This window comes from Tupaia chinensis, unplaced genomic scaffold (assembly GCF_000334495.1).
Source record: "Tupaia chinensis unplaced genomic scaffold, TupChi_1.0 Scaffold000152_1, whole genome shotgun sequence".
NCBI classification, from domain to species: Eukaryota; Metazoa; Chordata; class Mammalia; order Scandentia; family Tupaiidae; genus Tupaia; species Tupaia belangeri.
The window spans coordinates 1541445-1566350 of NW_006159623.1; the positions used below are offsets into that span (position 1 = coordinate 1541445).

General features: G+C 44.0%; 1 protein-coding gene across 1 annotated transcript in view; it reads left to right on the forward strand.

Annotated features, from left to right (window-relative positions):
• Window positions 1–24906, forward strand: part of MEGF10 (multiple EGF like domains 10) — a 152850-nt gene that overhangs the window by 63162 nt on the left and 64782 nt on the right. The window contains exons 5-7 of the mRNA XM_006145535.2: window positions 14056–14302; window positions 16075–16195; window positions 21833–21969. Of these exons, the coding sequence (XP_006145597.1) occupies window positions 14056–14302; window positions 16075–16195; window positions 21833–21969 (505 nt within the window). The remainder of the gene's footprint in view (window positions 1–14055; window positions 14303–16074; window positions 16196–21832; window positions 21970–24906) is intronic.

Sequence of the window (24906 nt, forward strand, 5' to 3'; positions counted from 1 at the left end):
AAACTGTATTAAAATTTTTAGACCATTGGGACCAGCACTTAGCATAATGGCTATGTCACTGGACTCCCATGTAGTTAACTGTAGTTCGAGTCCCAGACCCAGTGGCTTAAACTTATGCCGGGTGCATGTGTGTGCGTCCCAAGATCCCGAGAGGAGAAAGGAGGAGAAGAGATTGCGGCATGGCCATCCACCCTGGGGGTGATTTCTCCTTTTCTGTCTCTCTGTCTCTGTCTTTCTGGCGAGTGCATCGCCCTATAGCAAAAATCTCTAAAAAAATTTTTTTAGACCATCTATTAATAATTAGCATTCTAATGATTAATATTAGACAGTGAAGGGTCGAGGTCAGGTTTTCTGTCTGTGGGATTTTAGGCAAATCATTGAAGGCTTCTGCCCTTTTAGCCTGCTTGTCCAAAATAAAGGTAGTGAGTACAGTATTTGCACAAGGGTGGTCCTGGTCACTTGCCTTGATACTCACCCCAAACCCCAGCTCTCCTGGGAAGCCTTCTCCCCATTTCTTTCTCTGCTCTGCCCAAGGGTACAATAGACATAGGTCCTCTCTGTTCCTCAACATCCCACTAGCTTATTTATCTGTTTATTTATCTATTTGGGTTGTCAGAAAAGTTGTGACTCCTTTTTGCATATGAAAACAGAAAAAATATGTCAGGACTTTTCCAACAACTTAGTATTTTGGTGATAAATCTAATTTGGAGCCACTCTTGTCCAAAAATAAATCTTATTTATTAAGACCAATTCATCTTCTGGGACCAGTAGATGGTGTAATGGTTACATCGCTGGTCTCCTATGTTGTTGTCTGCAGTTCATGTCCTAGACCTGGCTGCTTGAAACTCACGCCATGCATGTGTGCCCAAAATCCCAAGGTGAGGATGGAGGAGAAGGGATTATGGTGTGGCCATCCACCCTGGGGGGTGATTTCTTACTTTCAGTCTCTCTTTCTCTCAGGCAAGTGCATGCACCCTATGGCAAAAATTGCTCTAAATAATAATAACAACAATAATAATAATAACAACTCATCTTCCAATGAAGAAATCTCAGCTGTAGTACATGTCGTAGGACCAAGTAGTAAGTACTCCATAAATAAAACTCAGTGGCCTCAGAAGATCCTTAACAAAGTTGTAATGAAAGAACACATAAATGGGGATCAGCAGATGGTGTAAAGGTTACATCGCTGGACTCCCACATACTTGACTGCAGTTTGAGTTCTGAACCTGGCAGGTTAAAACTCATGCCGGGCACATGTGCATGTGAGCCCAAAATCCTGACAGGAGAATGGAGGAGAAGGATTGCAGCATGGTCATCCTCTCTGGGGAGTGATTTCTTGCTTTCTGTCTCTCTCCTCTCTGTCTCTCCAGAGAATGTACGTGCCCTATGGCCAAAACCTCTCTACTGAAAGAGAGAGAGAGAGAAACACATAAATGAGTAGAAGAATAAAAATATGATAAGCCTTTATAAAGCAAGACATCCTGCAATGGCTCTTGTGGTTGTTCTTCTTTTGACATCAGTGAATGTGTGTAACCCTTCAAATCCCTTACGTAATCTCAGCATGTAATTCATAGCCTTGAGATTTTCCTGCACTGTGAATAGGGTCATCGGTGTGCCTGCACAAACATCAACATTTATATGTAGCACATTAAAAAATACACATTTCACACCCTCTTTTTCTGATTCACGTTGAAGATCGGCATCCACTGACGTTATAAAAAGACAATCCATGCTTTGAAAATCCACTTAACAAATGCTTTTTAAGCATAATAAAGGCTGTATCTCAGTCACTGAATAAAATTTATACAAGCAGCGCTGGGTGGTGGTCCACAGTGATTGCTGGCACTCTGTCAGCTCCGCAGAGGGCTTTTGACATGTGAAGGACATGGGGTTTTAGTGCTTTCAGGGGATCTGGAAAATACATTTTTATTGTTCTTCTTCATGGATGGAGAAGCTTTACAAAGTTGTTTTATTTTTAAAGCTCTTGATGCTTTCAATGAGGGTCTTTTCTTCCACATTAACAAAGGGAATGACACACCACAGCCTTGTTAGCCTTAAGCACAAGAAATGAAATCACCAGGAGATAAAAAGCCCTGGGGGCGCCCAGGCTTTGGAAGAAAGGGTGTATGTTTCAGGAAGAACCATGTTTCTCTATCCTTTGAGACAGCGGAAAATTATTTTGGTCTCTTCTAAAAGACACACTCGCCCTGTATAGTATTTTCTTGAAAGAGACTTATTTGTGCCTTGCCTGAGTGTTAGAATATGAAAGGTTGTATTTTCTTCCCCATTATTCTCATAGTTACAGAATTTTCTATGTTTAAAATCAATGGAGACGTTCACCACCAAACTGCATGTTAAAATATATTTTCAAGTCAGTGTCTTGACTCCGATGTGTCCTAATAGATACTTGACATTTATGTGTTAAGGGCACTTGCACACTTAGTTATTCTGAACAGCAGCCCTGGTGAGGTGAGTTAGAAATTAAAAGCTGACATTATCTCTCCACGATAGGCTCGAGTTCTAAGATTCAGTATGGTATTCGGCTGTAAGGATCTTGTGCAATTGTGTCCCCAAGATTCTTAACCCCACATAATTTTCCGATTAGTCTTACACCCCAGAGATATTAAACCAAGATGAAAACAAATAAAATCTTGACCTGCTCCGTTCATCCAGGGTTTGCTTAGACCTACTACAAGTACACAGAACTGGGGATTTTGTTTTCTATCATTCAGAATAGCCGCTTTAAAGCAGCAAGGATCTTAGTTACAAGTGGGTTTCAAGGTTGCTTTTGTGGTCTTAGTTGGTGAACCGTGGGCATAGACACACTGAGGCAAAATCAAGTCAGTGCCAGGGTCGTGGAGATTTTATTTATGAGCATCTATTTCTTTCTGATAAGGTGGCAATTACTAACGCATGTGTTAATTTCTTTCTCCTTGGCATTTCTGGGCCCTGTGATGTACAAACCTACATCTCTGAATATATAACCATCAGCAAGTAAGCACCTGATCCAGTCTTTTAACTGATGATCAAGAATAAAACTTAAGGTAGTGCTGAGTTTTGTTGCACACCTGGGCTTTTTCTGGTTGACTTTATAAAACTGGATGTCAGGTCTAAGGCTTGCTTTTTTCCTTCATAGAGAGGTACTGAACAATTTCAGTTTTGAAATTCGCATTGTGAGAACCAAGTTCCCTTTTTGGCATGAATGATTCAGGCCAGACAAACAGAAACACAAACCAACGTCAAGCATATTATTTAGTCCAGCTTCATACACAGCTGGAGGATTTTTTATTTTTGTTTTAGCACATTCTTTGTCCTGGGGTGGATGTCCCAGTGTGCAAACCAAGAAATAAGATTCCCCGCTGTTAACTCACTCAGTCTGTGCTATCTCATACTAGGCAACAGGTTGTTTTTTTTGTTTTTGTTTTTGTTTTTTCCCGCTGTTAACTCGCTCAGTCTGTGCTATCTCATACTAGACAACAGGTTGTTTTTTTTTTTTTTTTTTTTTTTTTTTAATGTAATTAGTATATTTCACCACCCACTTTTTACAAAGTAAAATGATTATAACAATGGTCAGGGATTTGCCCAAGGTTCACAGCTGTGAAGTATGGTGGTAGCCTGGCCAAGACTGAGCTCTGCCCAATATTAAATGGTTATACCACTGCTTCGAGCCTGTTAATGTTTGAGGTATTTGGTAACAAGGTGACTTGATGTTAAACATCACTTTGTCTAAAGGAAGAATAATTTCATCCCTTTCCTTTTTTTTTTTTTTTTTTTTTCATTTTCCTACTGAGGGAATCCTTTGGATGGGACGATGCAGTGATGTGTCCTTATTCCTTCTTCCAGAGCATCCCTCAATGTGGCATTTCTGTTTCTCTCGAACTGTGCCCCTTTCCTTGTCCTTTGTCTCCATGAACGCAATCTCTGTTAAAGGCTTTTCCCAATGCCCGGATTCTGTCAATGTGTGTGTGCATGTGAACGTGTTGGGGTAGTCCTAAAACACTACTATGATAAGCCTGTTGCTAGCACCCTGAGGCCCTTGAATTGTCGTTGTAGGTAAACAGGTATGACGTCTCAGGTAAACAGCTGCGAGACTTCAGTTCTAGAATGTCCCGCTCTGAAAACCAGGCAGGAACAGTTGATCTGACTGACTGAGGTTCTATTATTGGGAGGGTCAGCATGGCAGAGGTGAAGGTCCCTATTTTGGAAACATTGCGGTGATAGGGTTGGGCTGAATCTCTTGGCTTTGCCACTTGAATGCTAAGTGACTTAAATAAAATCACCTTTGGGGTTCATTTTGCCAATGAGATAGCGAAATAATTATACGCATGTCACTGAGCTATTGAAGGGATTAAATAAACGGCTGCCTGTGTTCCTAATCATGTCTAACACACGTTAAAAACTCCATGTATCTGAGAACCTCCATCCGCTCATCCTGTCTCCTTTGTATGGGACCTTGAGCTAAGGGTTTAAGGTGGATTAGGAGAGAACGTACCTAGAATTTTTATGGTGGTTTCATGCTTTGCTCCTCTTGGGAAAGTTGTAACTCTTTACATTTGCAATCACTTTCATTCATTCACCGAATAGTTCCTGAGTTCCAGTCATGGGCCAGCTACTACACAGGGTTGCTTTTCAGACCAACGTATCCCTGAGGCTAATGAGATGAACGCAAGTTTCACAATGAGCTCGCTAGCTTTTTTGTTTACATAGAATCATTATCAATTTGTAAAATCTGACTATTTCCCTATTTTTACATTTTATTTGAGTTATGGTCTCACTATTGAGGTAATCGTCTATTCTCTGGGCTCCCAAATATCACCTAGTTGATTGACCCCAGAGGCTGCTTAGTGAATTGTTGTCTTTGTTTCTCTGCCCTAATGAATCATATTAGACAAAAAACATACTTGTAGGATATTATATTTAACCAAAATATATCATTTTAATACTTCAGCTGCAGAATCGTCTCATGAAAAACGCTTGGTCTTTTGTGTACAGAAAATCTTTGATTTGAATACTAATACCAACCAATACTAGTTGGGTGTTTTTGGACATTTTACCTAGGTGTTCTAATCCTAAATATCCTCTATGTGCTAAATGTGTTAATACCCACCTTATTATAAGTCATGAGGACTTAAAAGAGGTGTGTAAAGCATAGAGCATAAAGTCTGCATAATATAAAGCTTCAGCAGTGCATTAAAAATCAACGGGTCAGCAGGTGGCATGGTGGTTAAGGCAGCTGTATTCCCACATGGTCTATCACAGTTTGAGTCCTGGACCTGGTAGCTGGAAACTCATGCTGGGCACATGTGCAGGCATGCCCAAGATTCCATGAAGAGAATGGAGGAGGAGAAATTGCAACCTGGCCATCCTTCTCATGAAGTGATCTCTCACTTTCTCTGTATCTCTGTCTCTGTCCTCTTTGGCAAGCGCACACACCTTATGGCAAAAACTTAAAAACAAACAAACTAAACAACTTATTGTTTGCTTTTCTCCTAATGCCTAAAACACACATGTTTATGGTAGAACATTTTTTAAAAATAGGCTAAACCAAATTAACAAAATTAAAATCATGCATAATTTTAAGACCCAGAGGTCCCAGGGTACCATTTAACTGTAGAAGCTTTCAGTGTCCCTGTCTCTCTTTCTTCACATCCTCTTCTCCCTCTTTCCCACAGATGTTAGGTATAAGCAGTTGCTGGTATGTGGCCACTTTTCACCTGGTTCATTGTAGTATGTTGCTAAAACTGGATCATAGGGGGCTAGCCCTTGGCATGGTGGTTAAGTGGTTGGATCTCACATTGCTGCCCATATGGTTTGACTTCCAGACCCTGTGACTTGAAAACCCCGATGGGCATGTGTGCCTGCCCCAAATCCCAAAATGAGGGAGAAATGGAGGAAAAGGGATTGCAGTGGGACTGTGACCCATGGGGATGGGGATGCCTTCTCACTTTCCTTCTTTCTCTCTCTCGACTGCACATGTCCTCCTGCAATTTTGGGGGGGATGGGGAGAGACTTTTGCTATGGGGTGAATGTGCTTGCTGGAGAGACAGAGAGAGAGAGACAGAAAGTGAGAAAACACCTGCCAAGGGGGATAGCCATGCCACAATCCATTCCCCTCCATTTTCCTCTCGGGATTTTGGGCATGCATGCACACACACTTGGCATGAGCTTTAAGCTGCTGAATCCAGGACTCAAACTGGGGGCATCGACTATATGGGAGTTCAGCAACATAACCATTATGCCATCTGCTGGTCTCCTGGCAAAATTTTTTAAAAAATGGGTCATATGATGCCTAGTGTCCTTTTAACCTACTTTTTGCAATTGTGTAGACACCTCTCCAGTTCATGAAATATTCTTCTGTAGTATTTGTAATGGATACTTAGTGTTCCATTGTATAATTAGACCAAAAGTTTTTCACCAGTCCGCTATTACTGGAAGATTGGGCTGTTCTCCATTTTTTCCTATTATCGTCAGTGCTGAGGTAAATATCCTTACAGCTTTGGAGGCGGCAAAATCAGTAATTTAGAACAGAGACTCTGGGACAGGTCTGTGCCTCACTTCTCACTGTAAGCTGTTGAACAAGCCACCTGGGCCTCAGTTTCTTCATCTATAAAATAAGGGTAACAATGTACCTACTTCATGGGTCACTGCCAGCATTATTCTGTCCCAAGAGGTTGGGACAGTGTCTGTGGGCATTGAAGTACAATTAAACAGGTAGCTACTTAGCCATAATGAATGGTTATTGTCTTTACAAACAAGTATACTCATTTCTTTTGGAGAAATAGCCCAAAGAGCAATTTATGGTAAATGTTTTTTTTTTTTTTTTTGGAGAGGTTTTTTCTTTTTGCTAGAGGGCGCATGCGCTCACCAGACAGACAGAGAAAGACATAGAGACAGAAAGCGAGAAATCACCCCCCAGAGGGGATGATCACACCGCAATCCCTTCTCCTCCATTCTCCTCTCAGGATCTTGGGCACGCACGCACACGTGCCTGGCATGAGTTCTAAGCCACCGGGTCCGGGACGCGAACCGCGGTCGACTATGTGGGAATCCAGCGACATAGCCATTACGCTAACTGCTGGTTCCCAATGGATTTTGATACACTCGGCTACACTGGTCTCCAAGAAGGGGATGTGGTCATCTGTTCTCCAGCGTTACTGTAGGAGTGCTGGTTTCCAAGGCTGCCATTACCACTGTGAGCACCATCTCATCACGACTTTTACTCTTCTGCTTTGTGACCCATGGGGATGGGGATGCCTTCTCACTTTCCTTCTTTCTCTCTCTCGACTGCACATGTCCTCCTGCAATTTTGGGGGGGATGGGGAGAGACTTTTGCTATGGGGTGAATGTGCTTGCTGGAGAGACAGAGAGAGAGAGACAGAAAGTGAGAAAACACCTGCCAAGGGGGATAGCCATGCCACAATCCATTCCCCTCCATTTTCCTCTCGGGATTTTGGGCATGCATGCACACACACTTGGCATGAGCTTTAAGCTGCTGAATCCAGGACTCAAACTGGGGGCATCGACTATATGGGAGTTCAGCAACATAACCATTATGCCATCTGCTGGTCTCCTGGCAAAATTTTTTAAAAAATGGGTCATATGATGCCTAGTGTCCTTTTAACCTACTTTTTGCAATTGTGTAGACACCTCTCCAGTTCATGAAATATTCTTCTGTAGTATTTGTAATGGATACTTAGTGTTCCATTGTATAATTAGACCAAAAGTTTTTCACCAGTCCGCTATTACTGGAAGATTGGGCTGTTCTCCATTTTTTCCTATTATCGTCAGTGCTGAGGTAAATATCCTTACAGCTTTGGAGGCGGCAAAATCAGTAATTTAGAACAGAGACTCTGGGACAGGTCTGTGCCTCACTTCTCACTGTAAGCTGTTGAACAAGCCACCTGGGCCTCAGTTTCTTCATCTATAAAATAAGGGTAACAATGTACCTACTTCATGGGTCACTGCCAGCATTATTCTGTCCCAAGAGGTTGGGACAGTGTCTGTGGGCATTGAAGTACAATTAAACAGGTAGCTACTTAGCCATAATGAATGGTTATTGTCTTTACAAACAAGTATACTCATTTCTTTTGGAGAAATAGCCCAAAGAGCAATTTATGGTAAATGTTTTTTTTTTTTTTTTTGGAGAGGTTTTTTCTTTTTGCTAGAGGGCGCATGCGCTCACCAGACAGACAGAGAAAGACATAGAGACAGAAAGCGAGAAATCACCCCCCAGAGGGGATGATCACACCGCAATCCCTTCTCCTCCATTCTCCTCTCAGGATCTTGGGCACGCACGCACACGTGCCTGGCATGAGTTCTAAGCCACCGGGTCCGGGACGCGAACCGCGGTCGACTATGTGGGAATCCAGCGACATAGCCATTACGCTAACTGCTGGTTCCCAATGGATTTTGATACACTCGGCTACACTGGTCTCCAAGAAGGGGATGTGGTCATCTGTTCTCCAGCGTTACTGTAGGAGTGCTGGTTTCCAAGGCTGCCATTACCACTGTGAGCACCATCTCATCACGACTTTTACTCTCCTGCTTGTGACCCAGGCTGCAGCTTTTTGGAAATATCTCTGAAATCGGAATGCCTGTAACCATCATCACCCATCAGGTGACTGTCAGGACATGGGTGTAGCTTCTGTTGACACCTGCTAAGATCAAGAAAAAGTGTCACTGTGTCTTCACACCCAGGAAACTCATTTTCATTTGGGATATATGACACAAGGCAAACGTATAAAAATTGTGATCTAAGTGCAAAGGGAGTGACAGGGAACATAGATAATACCATTTTCAGGATGCATCTCAGATTGGGTCTAAAAAATAAGCCTGAAGGCAGAGGTTCCTGGGCTCCAATTGGAAGACTAGGGAGGTCTGATGGAGGGAGACCACAGGTCTAGAATCTCTCTATCTCAACTTAATTCTGTGCTCAGTTTTCCTTATCTCTTTTGTTTGTGCACATTGCTAACTTGATGATAATGACCATAGTACAATAGCATCAAAACCCAAGATAGCACCACGGGCTTTTCAGTTGTTCCGTGCATCCTTCTCTCTGAAGATAATGCCTCCTGTAGACTCTACTCCTTCCCTGGTGGCCTCCTAGTTAAAAAGTCTCTACCCTTGGGGTCAGCAGCCAGTGTGATACTTAAGGTGCTAGATTCTCATATGGCCCACCATGGGTCAAGTCTCGGACTGGCCATCCATCTCGCTCCAGTGAGCATCCACACCCTATGGCAAAAACCTAAAACAAACAAACAAAAACCAATTCTCTGTCCTTTACTAGACATGGCACACTCTGCTTAGTCATTGTTTGGACGAAGGCTTTCCTGACAATGCAGATAGGGGTTAAGTATGGGTTGTGTGTTTTACACAGTACCTCGTCTACATAGACCCTGACTGTATTACTTACAGATGGCAGGTACTTAAATCTCAGCTGAATGAGTTATAGTGCCCTAGCCGTGAATGTAACCTGTGGCTACCGGTCAGTGGCAGTTAGAGCCCGGAGGGACCCAGCGTGTGTCCACTGTCTTGGGAGGGTCCAGTGCTGTACAAGTTTTCACCGAGAACTGGAGCATAGATTATACACTTCTGACACTACATAGTAGTTTAAAATTCCTTTTATTTCTAACTCATTATGAGAGCTTATAAGCTGTCTGTGCCTGTCTGAAACCCTCATTAAGCTGTCTCTTGAAACATCTGCATGAATCTGGACACATTGCGTTTGAGAGCCTACTTCCAGCTGTTAGCGCAAGGAGAGCTGAAACCAGAAGCTGAAAATGTCACCACTCCCTCGTTAGCACTGAGGTGCCTTTCAATCCAATCTGAAACGAAGTTTTGCCCTTTTATCTTTATTTCTCCCTCTTAGAATATTAAAGCTATTTCCATGTTGCCTACATTGTTTCTAAGTGGTCAGTAGGAGTCACCAGCGTCTCTTTCTGTCAGTCACCTTCTCTTGTGGAGTGAAAGCCTTGCCCCTTGAGATCAGAGTGTGGCCACAAGGAAAGGACGTGAGATGGCTCGAGTTGAGACTCTCCAAACACAGGACTTGGATGGAGGGTAATTGGCGAAGTTCTGTAGGAAACATAAGGAGCAATTCTGCCTCTTGTTGAGACAAAGTCAACACACCGCCGTGGTCGTAGTGGTGGGGGAAGAAAGCTGGCTTTCGTGCTGTTAACGGGGATACATTTAAAAGTGGGTGTATTGATGTCCCCCCTCTGGGTACACCAGATGTCTGCACTTTATAGCAGAAACTGAAAGATCAGAAGGCATTAAAAGCAGGGAGAGCGGATGAGGAAACTAGAGACAGTGTGGGGAGAGGGTGGGTAATGGGGGCCAGGAGGGAGGGAATCAAGGGGGGGGGGGAAGTAAAACATTTAATGGACACACAAATGGAAACTTATTTATTGACGATAATGTGTATGGTAAAGTCTTTGACTGGACTAGCATGAGGTATCCTCGTGCCTGGAAGGTCATTTTGTGTGCTGTAAAGATGTACAATAATGAAATATAAAAAGAAAGAAAGAAAATGAAATACATTTTAAAAATTAAAATTGCTGTATCGAAGTAGTCAATGTGACTAATGAGGAGAGGAAAGGAAGCCACAGTGATGCCTGAATTCAACCCAGGCCTCTGTGTCCCCCTTATTCTACTTCCTATTTGTCTGTAAACTTTTGTAGGTGATGGTGTTTCTCCAGAACAGCCTATGCTGACGCACAGCATGCATATAGTGAGGTCCATATCTCAGTGGCCTTTTAGGGAAATGCAGCCCAAAGACAGAAGTTGTCACTTCAAAGCATGCCACAGTGCTTACATATAGCCAGGAAATGAACCATGTCGGCATGATAATTTTCCTGAAACCCTTTTTTCTCTGCTGATAATTATCTATTTCTGCTATCAACTTCTTTCTACCATAAGGAGATAGCTTAACTTTTTCTTTCCTTCTTTCGTTTTTTGGTCTAGTTCCAAGAAAACAGAGCTGGTCTCTGCTCTGCAGGGAGAGTTATTACGTAGGATGTGGAAGATGGTTGTGAAGGGAAGAGAGGCTAGCCTGTCCCCTTCACACCTCCACTTCTTCCTGCCATTCTGCCCCCTCCCCCCCTCCACTTCTCCCTGCCATTCTGTTGCCATAACATATTCTGTAAGATCTATGTGCTTGGGGACCACTCTTATCACAGTGCAATAGAAAACTCCACAATGACCCATCACTATTTTTTTTTTTTTTAGGGTTTTACCATAGGGCTCATGTGCTTGTTGGAGAGAAAAACAGAGAGAGAGAAAGTGAAAAAGTACCCCCCGGGGAGATGGCTATGTTGCAATCTCTTCTCCTCCATTCCCCCTGGGATTTTGGGCACATATGCACACATGCCCAGCGTGATTTTCAAACCATTCGGTCCAGGACTTGAACTGTAATTGGCCATGTGGGAGTCCAGCTGCCTTATCCACTATGCCACCTGCTGGCCTCACTATCAGTATTTTTTAAATGCTTATCATATGTGTGTGTGTGGTGTGTGTATGTGTGTGAGAGAGAGAGAACAGGCACATATGTGTGGTGTCTTTTCCTTTTTTAAGGCAATGTCTCACTCTGCCTCCTCAGCAGCTGGGACCACAGGCATGCACCACCATGCTAGCTTTTGAGGCTGAGCCAGGGAATTGAACGCAGGCCTCTAACCTGGCCTCAGCTTCTAAGAAGTAATGTCCAGCACATGTACTACTGTGGTTGGGCCTTAAAGTGCTTTGTCATGATCTTGATGTCTTTATCAAGGTAATTTTATTGGTGGAAATTGCCATTTGAGTCGATCAACTAATCCCCCATTAAACATAAACAACAGATACTTCATTCAGTATCTGAAACTCAGGTTGAGAGAGAGAGAGAGCTGTGGAAACTTTGATGAGGGTTCAGCAAAGAAGATGAATGAAACGGAACCAACTTTGACATGCAGGTGTTGGAGTTCTTGTACTTAGTCTAGGAAAGAACAGGGCCAAGGATGCCTTCACGTTTCAGGAGTGAGATCATGCACTACAGTGGGGACAGCGATGGCCTGGGTGTCCACGCTGTGAGGGATACAAAAGAGCAAAAGACTAAGAGACAGGGTACCGTGGGCCAGCTGGACCCACACGGGACAGTCTTGGGATCCAGTTCTGGGACCTCCCTGGACATGCCAGGCACACACATGTCTGTGATCTGGGCCTGCTAAGCCTTCGTGGATCGCATTGTGAGGAACAAGTTGAGGATTCTTTTCTCTCTTTCTTACATGGGAGAAAAAAATTTTAAAAATCAGTAGGATAAAATAAAATTAAAAAAAAACAAACCTGGTAGGATATTTGACTTGGCTTATGAGGAATGAATATTTCTCTTATTCTCAAGGATTAACGAATCAAGGAACAAGTTACAAAGGACTATGTAATTTACCCTGAAGGACCGTAAAAACAGGGCAGATTCCCTGCCCTGGATAACAGTGAGAATCTAAAGGAAGAAGTCATGGAATTGTCTTTTCAAGAATTCTTTTAAAATCTTGGATGAAAAGAGTTAGAATTGAAAAAAAGATTCATTGTTCATATCCATAGGCAATAAAAGAAACAACTCATATGAATAACAATTAGGTTTAAATCTCATTTTGGAACTACCACCTAATCTTATTTTGTGAAAGAGATTGCGAGTTCTTAGGTAATTGCTTTCTTGATCTGCTTTAGGTTCAGTAATTCTCTCTCATTGTTTTTAATTGTGTTAAAGTATGTTTATTAAAGTACTAATGAGACCAAAGCTATACTGATTAAACACAGAATTATTCATTTAGATCTTTTGATATTATGAAATCAAAGATAGAGTGTAATATTGGAAGGTGATCCTGCACTTCCAATGAGGGTCCCCCCAACCCCATAGTTTATTCCAGATCTACTGAAGTGACAAACTTTTTATGAAATAAAACTTTTTAAATCATAAAAGCAATTGATCCTAAGAGCTCTAGGCAGGGGGCATCTCCCCTAGTGATTTTTATAACATCTAATTAATAAATAAATACATTGCTGGCTGGGCAATGCATATTAAGAATTAGTTCTGTTTATTGTCACCCTTTATAGTTTCTTCGAATGTTTGGGATTGCAGGTTTTTTCCTTCCCTGCTCTTTCTTTTCCACTCGTTGACTTTTCAGTCACTCTTTTTCTTTGCAACGGCAAGGTTTTGGGATCCCATCCCAAAGATACCCTGTAAGTATGTCTTTCAAATGCCAGATTCTGCCTTTGTCTTACCTGGTTTCCTGGGTCTGTTATCCTGTTATTTTCTGTTTCAGGTTTCCCTTCTTTCTGTATTTAAACATATTAGTCCTTTCCCTGCCCTTTCTTTGGGTGGTAATTGGGCTTACCTCCCATGCACACATATTTTGAGTGAACCTTCGAGATGATGCTGGGCCAGACCAGTAACACAGTCAGTTTACTTCCTGCTGGCTCTGCCCCTGGGCCCTTCTCCTTTCTCCTGCTTCCCTTCACTTCCAGGATCCAGGCCCCCTGCACTCAGCTGAACTGTCACCAGTCCCTCTGGCTTTCATGGTCAGCTCCCTCCTCTTCCTCTTCTTAGAAGGAGACAAATCTGCCCTGCTTTCTCTTGCTTATAACTCCTCCACCACCAACTCCTTGTCCATAGATGTCTTTATGCCCCTTAATGGGCATAAAGTCCCTGTATGAGCTGGTCACTCCCACCTGTCACCTGGCTCTCCAGTGTCCTCCCCCTGCCCCCTCACACCCTCTCCCTCTCCCAGCCTCTTTCTCTAGCTTCATCCACACTCTGGGTACAGGGAACAGGCTGAGGGAAGGCGCAGAGCTGGAGAATGCAGTGATACTCAAGGAGCGGAGGGTAGGAAGTGGCCCGTTGGTGCTAAGCACCAGTTGGTGAAACAGGGCCACGGGTTGGTGCCGAAGCCCTGATGCCCAGCTACGGAATGGTGGCGAGGGGCCATTAAGTCATTTCCTCCATGGGGAGAGGAGAGCTGAATCTAAAGAACTGGGCGTTCCCCACTCCGGTCCTCTGATACCCTCCACCGTTTCTCTCCCCTCCTGCAGCCTGCGACGGCGATCACTGGGGGCCCCACTGCAGCAGCCGGTGCCAGTGCAAAAATGGAGCCCTGTGCAACCCCATCACGGGGGCTTGCCACTGTGCGGCGGGCTTCCGGGGCTGGCGCTGCGAGGACCGCTGCGAGCAGGGCACCTACGGCAACGACTGCCACCAGAGATGCCAGTGCCAGAACGGGGCCACATGCGACCACGTCACGGGGGAGTGCCGCTGCCCACCGGGCTACACTGGAGCCTTGTAAGTGACATGCTGGTGAGCTGTGTGGCCGAGCCTGCCTCCCTTGTCCTTCCAGCTGGCACTGTCACCGTGTTCCTTGCGCCTGTTTCTGTTACTGCCTGGAGAGATGCAGACCTATCCGGGCTCCAGGCATAGATATGGAGGTCAGCAGTGATGGCCACCCGTGCTTGGCTGTGGGCCCCTGAGCATCACAGCCCCGTCGGAATCTAAGGGCCAGCTTCCATGCTTTCCTTCCAGCAGGGCCACGATATAAAGGGCCAGGACGTTATGTCGGATGGCAGTATTCGGGAAAGACTTGCGGTTCTGCGTTGAATCTCCTGAAGTTACATTTCGTTTTCACTGCTGGTTGTTAATGTCCATGTTTTTCTGTTCTTTGTGACGATTAATTCGCCAATTAGAATGGAATGAACAGTGCCTAAGAAAAGAGGAGAGAAGGGAGATGGTACCAACAACCCACGAGAAAGCAACCGGTTAGCTAGTGCCCGCAGACATGTATGTTGCTTTGTGAGCACGGTATTACACGCATCAGGTCTGTGTAGGACGAATGCACAGTTTACCCCTTCTAGAGACCACTGAGTGACTATTTAACCTCCACTACTTTTTTTTTACTGTTTGGGAAAGGCATCGTTTGGCTCGTTTGTATTAGCAAGTAGAACAAAAGGCAGAATGTGTCAAAACAAAGTAAGAGTTCAAAAACTCTTGTTCCCCTGATGGAGAAAATGACACTTGTAAATTACAGAACTAAAACTTGAAAAAGAAAGAAATGACGCTGCTAGGTAAATACCTCCAGCCGACAGCGTTAATGCCTGTAAGGCCGCGCTGGAGAACTGCATTTGCCTAGGAAGGCCTGATCTCAGAAGACCGAACAATTGTCTCTCACTTTTTAAGTGTTAGTATTGCTTTTATGGGTTCTCATCAAGGCCACATTGGCTAGGGCTGTGAGAGACTTGTAGCAATTTCACAGGAGTCCAAAAAAGACAAAGGCTTAGAGAAAAATGACCTGAGACGTGGCGGGGTTAAAGCAATAGAGACTTGTCCGTCTAGAGAAGAGAAGCTGCAAGTTGATTATGAAGAATATTTGCCCAAAGGGAATGGTGGGCAGATGTCTCAATCTCTAGAAATTAGAACAAACACACAAAGAAAATAGGTTTAGGGAACCAGCAGTTAGCGTAATGGCTATGTCACTGGACTCCCACGTAGTTGACCGCGGTTCGTGTCCTGGACCTGGTGGCTTAAAACTCACGCCGAGCGCGTGTGCGTGCGTGCCCAAGATCCCGAGAGGAGAATGGAGGAGAAGGGATTGTGGCGTGACCATCCCCCCTGGGGGGTGATTTCTCGCTTTCTGTCTCTATGTCTCTCTCTGTCTGTCTGGCGAGCGCACGCGCTCTACAGTGAAAATCTCTCCAAAAAAAAAAAAAAAAAGAAAGTAGGTTTAAACTATAGCTGAAGTGCTTGAAAAGCTTTAGAAGTACAACATGGGAAGTCCCTGTCACCAGCGTTTGTGTGGCTCGTTTTCTTCCTGGGTCCTCTCAGAGAGGACAAATTCTCTTCACACTGAAATGGCTTCATTAGGAAGTACCCCAAATCAAAGAGAAGAACTGGGTGACCCCTCAAAGATACTACCAGCCAAGATGATGAATGCTCTTGATGTTAATTAAAGGAACAATTATGGAACAGAGAAAGCTTGTCTGTATGGGTGCAGTTGTGTCTGTGAACCTGAGGGTTTGTGCTTGCGTGAATAACAGTGTCCTTTGTCATGCGTTAATCCTCAGCTGTGAGGATCTGTGTCCTCCTGGCAAACATGGTCCACAGTGTGAGCAGAGGTGCCCTTGCCAGAATGGAGGCGTGTGCCATCACGTGACTGGAGAGTGCTCCTGCCCTTCTGGCTGGATGGTAAGTGTCCTTCCCACCCTGCCTCATAGCCCCCAACGTCACCTGACCAGGATACTTAAGTGAAGATCAATGGGAGGACTTTAGCATAAAGAAAAGTTGCTATGGGACTAGCAAGTGGCATGGTGGTTAAGGCACTGTACTCTCACATGGCCAATTGTGGTTCAAGTCCCAGACCTGACTGCTTGCTTTTTCACTGTCTGCACACCCTGTCTCTGGTCAAATTAAAAAATAGTAATGATAAGCAGAATGAAATAAACAATTCTTTAAAAGAATTCTAGAAAATCAAAGTTACTATGATGGTTGAAGATTCCCAAACTGGAGATACCAAGCCATTTTAAGGCTGAAACCCATCAGTCTAGAGAAGACAAAGGATTTGAAGTATGTTAAGCACCCTCATAGTAGAGAGTGGCCACGTGTCTTGCATTTTCCCCTCTGAACAAAAAACAAGGGGCAGGACCAGCAGTTAGCATAATGGCTATGTCGCTGGACTCCCACATAGTGGACAGCAGTTCGAGTCCCACACCCGGTGTCTTAAACTCACGCCGGGCGCGTGTGCTTGCGTGCCCAAGATCTCAAGAGGAGAATGGAGGAGAAGGGATTGAGGTGTGGCCATTCCCCCTGGGGGGGTGATTTCTCGCTTTCTGTCTCTCTGTCTCTCTCTGTCTGTCCGGCGAGCACACATGCCCTATAGCAAAAACCTCTCCAAAAAAAAAGAAAAAAAAAAAACTAAGGGGCACATATCCAGTCTCATACATGCCAGCCAGAGTAGATATGCATGGGAGTCTTTTTTAAAAAGTCCTTTCAGAATTATGTTTCAGGGATCACTACTGATTTTTAACACTTTACGCTCAGCAGCGTCAGTGTTATATGATCGGTTAACCAGTCATAAAATCTAGAGACACGCCGAGGTGAACCAAACTTACTAAGTATTGCAGAACTTGTCAGGGCCTTACGTGTGATAATCCAAGAGGAAGCTGTAGCTCACCCTGTTTCCCAGACGTCGGCCATGACGCACTTTCTTCACGCCGCAGTTTCTGTGGAACACACGATGCCAAACCAGGGTTATTAATTCGACTTCTCTGAAATCAGAAATAGTATTGGCTCTTACCTCACTGGGTTGGCCTGTGCATATGTGCGCTTGAAGGCAGAAGAGTGAATGACCAATGTCTGTGTCTTCATTGACAGACTACTTAAAAGAACAATTTACAGCATTTTATCCCTCTGTCTCCCTGAGCTATCCTTGCAGAGACTGTGAGTGACTTCCCAACTGCCCTGCCCACTGAGGACGCTTCTCATTCTGCTGCACTTGTCTAATGCTCTTGCCTCTGTCCATCACCCACAGCCTTCCTTAATCTCTCTGCCCTCCACTTCTCTAATAACCTCTCTTGCCTCTCTATGGAAGGTCTGTTTTCCTAACCCCCTTCTTCTCCTTCCTACTCCATTACTGTGTTCCCTAGGATTCAGTCTTATTCTTCTCTCTCTCCTTTTATTTTTTTAAAGAATAATTTTATTTATTTATTTATTTATTTATTTATTTATTTATTTATTATTTTCACATGAGTTTGTCAGAAAACGATAGAGAAGGAGAGGGAGAAAGCAAGTCGCTAGGTCTGGGACTTGAACCGTAGTCAGTCATGTGGGAATTCTCGCACCTTAACCACCTTGCCACCTGCTCGCCCCGAGTTTCACTATAAGTCCTCTTTAGCAACTTCATGCAAAACTCATAACTTTAACTATCATAATTTTCCCACATTCATCTATTTTTTTCTCCCTTCCTCCCTTCTTTCCTTTCTTTCTTTATTTCGAGTGAGAGATATACAGTGAGAGAAAGAGAAAGAGAGACACAAAGAGACAGGTGCCTCAGCAGGGTCTTCATGGAACAATCCATCCCCACTTTCAGCCAGCCCCAGCTCATGGGCATGGACACACCTGGCACGCTCAGGGAGGTCTCTGGACATGAACTAGGAACCTTGCCATGTGGATCCACCTCACAGAGTATTATATTACTACTGGGCCACTGTCCAGCCTCTGATTTTCCCAGATCTTGATCTTATTTGCCCTGAACCCAGATGTGTGTTTGTCACCAACCTATTAAACACACCAGTCTTGATAACTTCTAGACACAAAGCCATCCTCCGTCTGGGATAGACAGCCAAACAGGGGGATTGAATTGGTTTGGTATTGCCCTTTGTTGTGGGTATGGGACTAAGGAGAACTGGAGTTCTCTTCTTAGTGAGGGCTTTGGGAAGTAAGAGAGAGTTCAGGATGTCAGGTCTGCTGTACCGTAGTATCAGACTTGGGGTCAGCAGGTGGTGTGGCAGCTAAGGTGCTGGACTTCCACTTGGCCAGCCATGGTTTGAGTCCCAGACCTGATGATTTGCTTGCTCGCTCTCTCTCTCTCTCTCTCCCCCATGAGCGCACATGCCCTGTGGCAAAAATTTAAAAAATAATAACAAACAAATAAAATTAAATAAATCAATTTTTTTAAAGTAGTGTCAGACTCAAGCCAGGGGTAAGAGATGGAGAGCAGGCCACAGCCTGCTCCCAGAGGCAAAATGTGAGGGAACTCCGTTAAGCAGCAGAGCCAGAACACCCGAGAATGAGCTGAATAAGGGAGCTACTGAAAGAGCCCGGAGCAGCTCCACAGACCTATCCAAGTCAGCGCTAGCAAAATCGAACTTGCCGTGTGCCCACACCTTTCTTAGGCCTTCGCCTCCTCCACCTTTTTCATCTTAGTTAAACCCAACGCTTTCCTCCAACGCTTTCCTCCTAGTTACCCAAGATAGACATGCTGGCTTATCCTTGACTCCTTCTTTTCCATCTTCCATATTCATCCCTTTGCTAACACAAATCCTTACGTGCCCCTTGACAAGTGAAGGATTTTGCTGGAAGGGCAGAGTGCTCTTCACTCTAGGTAAGGACCTGCGGACATTCTTCTCCGGGGTATTTGGTGGAGATACTGCTGGTGGAGTCCCCTCGTCTTGATGTTGCAGCTTCTTTCTTCCCAGCTGGGGCGATAACAATGTGGGATAGTAGTGGTCACAGGCTTGGCTCACGGGTCCCAGTAGGAGGGACTCTCTCCCCAGTTCAACAGAGTCTGAACTCCACCGCCTTCTTCATGCCCTGCCCCCTCCATGATACATGTTTCTTTTTGAATGCTCCAGGTCATTTTTTTTCTCTGTGTGTAGCTCATTTATTTTTTCCTTCACAACAGTTTATTTGTGCTAGGTTCTTTTCAAAGATGAATACGGGTACACACACATAGGCATTTCCACAAAGAAATAACGCCCTCCTTAGAGCTGTTTGCCCCCATGGACCCTTATTCATAAACAATATTTCAACAGCCGCTCTGAAGCTTATGTGGGGCTGTTAAAGATAGTTAAGAGTCGAGGCCTGAGAGTGAGAATTTGCACCAGGACCCCACCTACCACAGACGGACCTGCATGCTGCTCCTTGATGGGTTTTGTATTGCTACAGTGTGCTAGACTGGAGGGGCTGGAGCTATTGCTTCATCTGTCACCCCCACCACACTGGGAGCTACCTAAGGCTTGTGACCTTAACTTTGATTCTCAGAGCTTTTTAAAAAGTTTATTTTATTTATTTATTTATTTTTCGGAGAGGGTTTTGCTATAGGCCCTGTGCGCTCGCCAGAAAGACAGAGAGAGAGAGACAGAAAGTGAGAAATCACTCCCCGAGGGGATGGCCAGGCCGCAATCCCTTCTCCTTGATTCTCCTCTCTGGATCTTGGGCATGTATGCACATGCACACACCTAGCACAAGTTCAAGCCACTGGGTCCAGGATTCAAACCGTGATCAAGGGACCAGCAGTTAGCATAATGGCTATGTCGCTGGACTCCCACGTAGTCGACTGCGGTTCGAGTCCCGGACCTGGTGGCTTAAACTCACAATGGGTGCGTGTGCGTGCGTGCGTGCCCAAGATCCCGAGAGGAGAATGGAGGAGAAGGGGTTGCGGCATGGCCATCCCCTCTGGGGGGTGATTTCTCACTTTCTGTCTCTCCGTCTCTGTCTGTCTGGTGAGCACATGTGCCCTATAGCAAAAAACCTCTCAAAAAAAAAAAAAAAAAAAAAAACATGATCAACTACATGGGAGTCCAGCAAGGTAGCCATTACGCCAACTGCTGGTCCTGATTTCTCAGAGCTTAACACTCTGCCTGGCACCCAGGTGGTGCTCAGTTAAGCACTGATTTGAATCATCTCTCAAAGGTCTTTTCTGTTCCAAGTGTCTGTGGAAGAACTTCCCCTGTTTGTAGATAGCTAGAAACCACCAGAGGAGATGTAATTAGCACACCAACTGCCTTTGTGGGTAGCCAGGAGTTAGAGGAAATATATTTTCTTATGCTATCCAGAATAAACATTTACAAAACCATCTGGTGTTCACTAGCCTCCAATTTCAGAGTGCCCACAGTCTGCCTTTTTTCAGAGAGCGGGAGGATGCAGCAACAGCTTCCAACAGTTGAACACATCAGGAAAAACAAATCCCTGTTATTCGGGATAGGTGTTTGCTCTAATTATAACCCCAATAAATAGATTCGAAGCTACAAGTCTCCATTAGGTAGCCAAGTGAAGTGGAAAATGGTAGAGTATTTCATTGATTTGGTACAGTATCTTGTTCTCGTCCACATAGCGCCTGAACAAATATAATGACAGTGGCTGACAAGACGGACAGCCTCTAGGGTGAGGAGAAACGTCCAAGTTGCTCTCTTGATTTTCCTCCCCAAGAAGTAAGCTTTCCTATTGATCTTGGCTCAGCAACGCTTGTTGAGCCTGCAGAAAATAAAAGTGCTTTTCTTCGGAGATAACTGTCTAGGTTCACTCCTGTACAATGTTATTTTTAACTCAGGTACACAAAATTCCAACCTTATGTTATGCTACATTTTAAGAAATAAAGGCCGTGATAAGGTGATTTCTCTAGGACATATGGCAAACCATTTGGCTATCCCGGTGGGCCAGATGTTGCCGTTTACGAAACAAATGCCCAGTACGTGTTGTTGACTTACCGTGTAGGTAAGATACAAGGAAGAACCCAGGATTCATACATTCCTTCGATGGTTGTACTAACGTGAAATAACTTTGTCAAAGGCTTCGGTTTCTAATATGGATTTTTTCCGTATTACTCTTCTGCCTTTTAACGTATCTTGAAACTTGGGCTTACCCTGTACACAAGTCCATTTCAATTTTTTAATTTTTTTTGAGAGGTTTTTGCCATAGGGTGCGTGTGCTCACCAGAAAGACAGAGAGACCTGGAGAGACAGAAAGCGAGAAATCACCCCCCAGGGGGGATGACCATGCCGCAATCCCTTCTCAGGATCTTGGGCACACACACACACACACGCACCCAGTGTGAGTCCAAGCCACTGGGTCTGGGACTCGAAGCGTGGTCGGCTACATGGGAGTTCAGCGACATAGCCATTACGCTAACTGCTGGCCCCTCCATTTCAATTTTTAACATTCCTAAGATGATCACCCGTTTCTGTGTCCCAACACTCCGTTTAACCTCCTTTTCCCCGTCCTGGTCCCTTTGCTCCCCTTCACTTTCTTTTTCCCCTCTTTCCTTCTTGGTCCTCCCGTCCTCCTCTGGCTGGAGGCCCATCTCATTTTCTGTCTCTTTGAATGCAGGGCACAGTGTGTGGTCAGCCTTGCCCTGAAGGTCGCTTTGGCAAGAACTGCTCTCAGGAATGTCAGTGCCATAACGGAGGGACCTGCGATGCTGCTACAGGCCAGTGTCACTGCAGCCCTGGGTACACAGGGGAACGGTAAGGGACATACTTGCATTTCTCCGACGGATTGAAAGTGTGTGAAAAGGAAGCCTGGAGGCTCCGGGGAGCATCTTTAATACCATACGACTGTCCCATAATATTCCAGAAACTTCTATAAAGTGTTGGTGTGTTTGCAAATTCTATCCTAGACCAGTGTATGGGAACTGAGTCAGAGACAGCAACAATGAGTTGAAGATAAAAGAAAGCATTAAAAAGGCCATAATGATCAATTACTCAGAACCCATGGGGAACCTCTCATTCAAAAAAGTTGACTCTTAGGATGCCATTTTTCTGTTAAGTGTTTCAAGGTTAATTTAAAGTGATATGTTACTTAGGCACTTTGCAAAAGTATCAAGTCACCTTCCTCTGTTCTATTAAGAATATTAGTCATTATATCAGGCGATAGTGACAGAGGAAGAACCCCTAGAACTTAGAGAATAATCTGATTCTGTATGAAACAGGAGCCGTGGTGGCCACATGCTTTTGACACCCACTGTTTGCCATGTCTGTGTTAGATAGTAAACTGTGGCCTCGGAGCGCTTGGCTCGCCCTAGTTTTTCTAATTTGCTCCTTAATCTGTCATGCCATGGAAAGCTAGATAACCAAGCTCATTGGATGTGAGTGTAGAATTAGAGAAAAGAGGCTTGAGAGGCCGAGGGTTAAATGCAAAGATGATAATGATTAAAAACAAAGATTTGGGAACCCGAGCTTAGGCCGTGTGTGTCCTTGGAAACATCTTCATCTGTAATGTTCACTTAACAATGTCACGTTCCTCTAGGGCTGGCATAGGATTAAAGAGGTTGGTATATTAAAGCAGGTTGCACAGTCCTGGAACTTACAAATAGTAGCCATGAGTACAGTTAAGTGATTTCTGTGATCGGGATAAATACTTGGTGTTATCAGTTTGTACGTTATCGATGAGCTAGGTAGATATTAGCTATCATTATTTTTTAGTGATGTCCGTGAAATAAGAATTCGTTCAATCTTTCTTTTCTTCCTAAAATTCCAGTCTAATGTTCTGAGTTTTAATAAGATATTGATTATGGTTTATTTTCTCTCACATAGACCCTGTACTTTCTTAAATTTATTTCTAAGTCTTTTGTAATAAAAAAAAAATCACATTCCAGTTTCTAATTGGGTATTTCTGAAAAAGAAAGACTGCTTTTGAGTATTCACTTTTAAATTTAGTCATCAGCCACATTTTTAATTAATTTTAATGTTATTTTTGCCCACACTAGAGTTATTTATTTATATAATTATATCATCTACAAATATAGAAAAGTTGTGTTTTCTTTTTAATATTATAATGATTATTTCATTTTCTTAAATTATTGTATTACTTTGAAACTGAATTAATGTTGACATATAGAGGTAAAAGTGGGAATTTCTATCTTATTCCTAATTTTATTGGATATGTTTGCTATTGTCTTCTTCTCAACTGTCTTCTTCATGCTTAGTGACTTTTTTAAAAAGTCAATAGAGTTTTTTTTTTAAATATATATATTTTAAAGATGTTTTGCTACAGGGTGCATGCATTCGCCAGAGAGACAGAAAAAGACAGTGAGAGGGAAAGTGAGAAATCAACCCCCACAGGGGATGTCCATGCTGAAGTCCATTCTCCATTCTCCTCTCAGGGTTTTGGACACACGCGTGCGCGTGCGCGCACACACACACACACACACACACAGTCCGACATGAGTTTCAAGCCTCTCAGTCTGGCACTAGATCTGCGGTCAGCTATGTGGGAGTCCAGTGCTTTAACCACCAAGCCAACTGCTGGCCCCCTAAGTCTCTATTTTTATTAAGAACTTTTGCTAGTAGTATCTGCTTAATTTCATTAAAGGCCTTTTTGTCTTTTCCTTTTCATTTTTTTGCTGTAAGGAACTACTGACACCTTTAGGACATGGTTTTCATAACATGTAATTGGATTACTCAGAAAGGTTTTGAGCCCCACATCCTACTTTGAGGTTGTATTTTGAGTAGATGAAGTTATTGGGTGATTCCTGGATCCCTGTAACATCTTATTACAGAAAAATGAATGAGGGTAAGAGAGGCACAAGACCAAGCAGAATCCTAAATAATAGTTTTATATAATATTCAGGACACTAAACATTTTAATGTAATTGTCATCTTGCCCTGTAGGGATTTAAGTTTCAAGTTGGAGGCAACACAGAAACATTACGCAGAGAGACATGCGAGTTTAGACTCATCTTACTTGGAATACAGAAAGAAGGGATAACAGCTACTTTTCAGATAACATTTTAGATCTGACACAGGAAGGCAGAGAGCCAGATAAAGAAAAGGAAAGCGAGGGGGAAACTTGCTTCTTGGACAGCTGCTGTTGTGACTGTCGTTTCTCTGATGAACCAATGGCTCCGTTCTTGCTTTCAATTGTTGTGCTCCCCGGGGCTCTAGAGTTGGCACAGATACACAGGCACACACTGCCAACAGGTACATCTGTCACCATGAAAGGAATAAAACACGCCAGCCAGCGGCGTGGTGGTTAGGGTGGCTGGATCCCATGTGGTCGACTGGCTTGGAAAACACGCCAGGCGCATGTGCATGCATGCCCCAAATCCTGAACTGAGGGAGAAATGCAGAAAGGATGGCAGCATGCTCATCCCCCAGGGGGAGTGCTTTCTTGCTTTCCATCTCACTCCGGCAGGTGCACGTGCCCTCTGGCACATTTTTAAAAAATAAAATAAATAAGTAAATAAAAAAGCAGAAAGGAAAAAATGAGTGACTAAGGGGCAATTTGTGGCAGAGGCCACTCACAGCTGGGGCCTTAACTTCCCAGCTCCCTTGTTCCGAGATGTCAGCATAACTTGATCCCTGGGGTTAGACTGGAGGGCTGCTGGGGGAGCAGGTACCACAACAGGCGTCTGTCAACAAGGCCTTTCCAGGATGTGGGGGCGATCCTCCCAGCCAGAGGGA